The sequence below is a fragment of the Caenorhabditis remanei genome, chromosome X, assembly GCF_010183535.1.
Source record: "Caenorhabditis remanei strain PX506 chromosome X, whole genome shotgun sequence".
NCBI classification, from domain to species: domain Eukaryota; kingdom Metazoa; phylum Nematoda; class Chromadorea; order Rhabditida; family Rhabditidae; genus Caenorhabditis; species Caenorhabditis remanei.
Genome location: NC_071333.1, coordinates 2,269,307 through 2,270,886, shown reverse-complemented (window position 1 = coordinate 2,270,886; position 1,580 = coordinate 2,269,307). Strand labels below are relative to the sequence as shown.

Genomic DNA, 1,580 nt, shown 5'->3' with positions numbered 1-1,580 from the left:
CAAGTAACGTGTAAACAAAGTAATTTCTTTCTCAAATTTATCATTTCCATACAAAAAAAAACGGATATTGAGCTGTCTACCTAATCATTCCTCTGATTCCGTCACTTTCCAAATTTTCAGCTATCCAAGACTCCCTTGTTTGGAACAAACTGTGGAAACTGCAAGGATTACAGTAAGTCACTCTTCAACTCAGATCGGTCTATGACGTCATTAATTTCAGTCGAAAAGTATCACCACGAATTGGATGCCATAGTGGGCGAAGCAATGACCAACTTTCGAAGCTTGATAAGAATGGAATGTGAGTTTTGTGAATATCGACGTTACACTATTTTCATACTGATAATGTTTCAGATGCAGGAATCTATAACACGGATAAAACAGAGGAGGAACGAATGGTTCACATGAGTTAGTTACTTGGCCCTAATCCAGTTCAATCAAAACTTTCATTTTTAGAAGAACTCTGCCAGGAAGTTCAGCAGCATATTGCCACGAAGAAAGATAATATGCTCAGCAAGTTGCGAGAACAGAAAGACTCTTAGAAAAAGAGAGGTGAGCAATTTGTTAAACTAAAACGCCTCTAAAACATTGCTGTTTCAGAAAGAGAGATTCTGGAGCAGGAAAAGACATGGATGGATCAATATTTGGAAGCAACGGATGGTGATTTGGACGTAGAAAAAAGGTATTTGAAGCTGACGAAAAACTAAATATCAAACTCATTGATGTTTTTAGATGAATCCATCCAAACTCTGGTGAGACAGTTGAGAGCTGAAAGCGAGAAGCTGAAAGATGAGTTGGCACAAAAAAGTGAGTTTTGTTTTAATGTTAGAAAATAAGAAAATAAATTGTGTTACAGACAGGATAAAAAGTAGACACGGATTCGAGAAAGGCGTTCTGGAAGATTCTGAAGAGAACGTCGAGGAAATGAGTCGAGAGAAGTGCAACGATGCGTACAAAGCCAGTAAGTCTTGACTTGTGTAAGGTTCTGAAACTTTTGAAAGTAAATTCTAGAGTTAAGAAAATGAACTCGCCGAAATGCATACATTACAATGTGACAATGTCATATCTAACCTCAATACTCTCTTAATAATTTTAAGTATATAAAACTTCGTTTATTCCAACAAATTCGAAAAATGTTGTCACTCATAAGCTCAAAGAGAAAAAAGTAGTTTTTTCCGCTGGTTGATTGCAAATTCTTATGAAATACATAGAACAAAACATACTATACGAATTTTCTCACTAAAACTATAAAAAAATTTTCAGATCGCGGGACAATTCTACACATGATCTCCTCATAAATGTATATTTAATTTTAATTTTAACTATCATAAAAAATTTAAAATAATTAAATTTCATGTGTTTTTTTATTTGTACGGTTGACACCGTGTGCTTTTCGAAACTAAAATGTTCAAAAAGGAAGTAGGACGCGCGCCAAAAATGGGAGGGTAAGAGAGCGTGCAAAACGAGAAAGGTATCTCGTTTCTCTGCGTCTCTCCTTTTTTCTTTACCCTCGCTGTCTGTACACTACCATCGTTAAAGGCGCATATCTCAAAAGTGGGTAGAGCTATAAAAATGTTGTCAAC

The 1,580-nt window shown here is 35.6% G+C and overlaps 1 protein-coding gene across 1 annotated transcript; it reads left to right on the top strand.

The window, feature by feature from the left end:
• Positions 1–201: 201 nt before the first annotated feature.
• Positions 202–539, top strand: GCK72_022458 (uncharacterized protein; the record flags this gene model as incomplete). Its single annotated transcript, XM_053734837.1, has 3 exons — positions 202–298; positions 352–405; positions 454–539. The coding sequence occupies 3 exons, from the start codon at positions 202–204 to the stop codon at positions 537–539; spliced, it is 237 nt and encodes a 78-aa protein (XP_053578403.1).
• Positions 540–1,580: the final 1,041 nt, after the last annotated feature.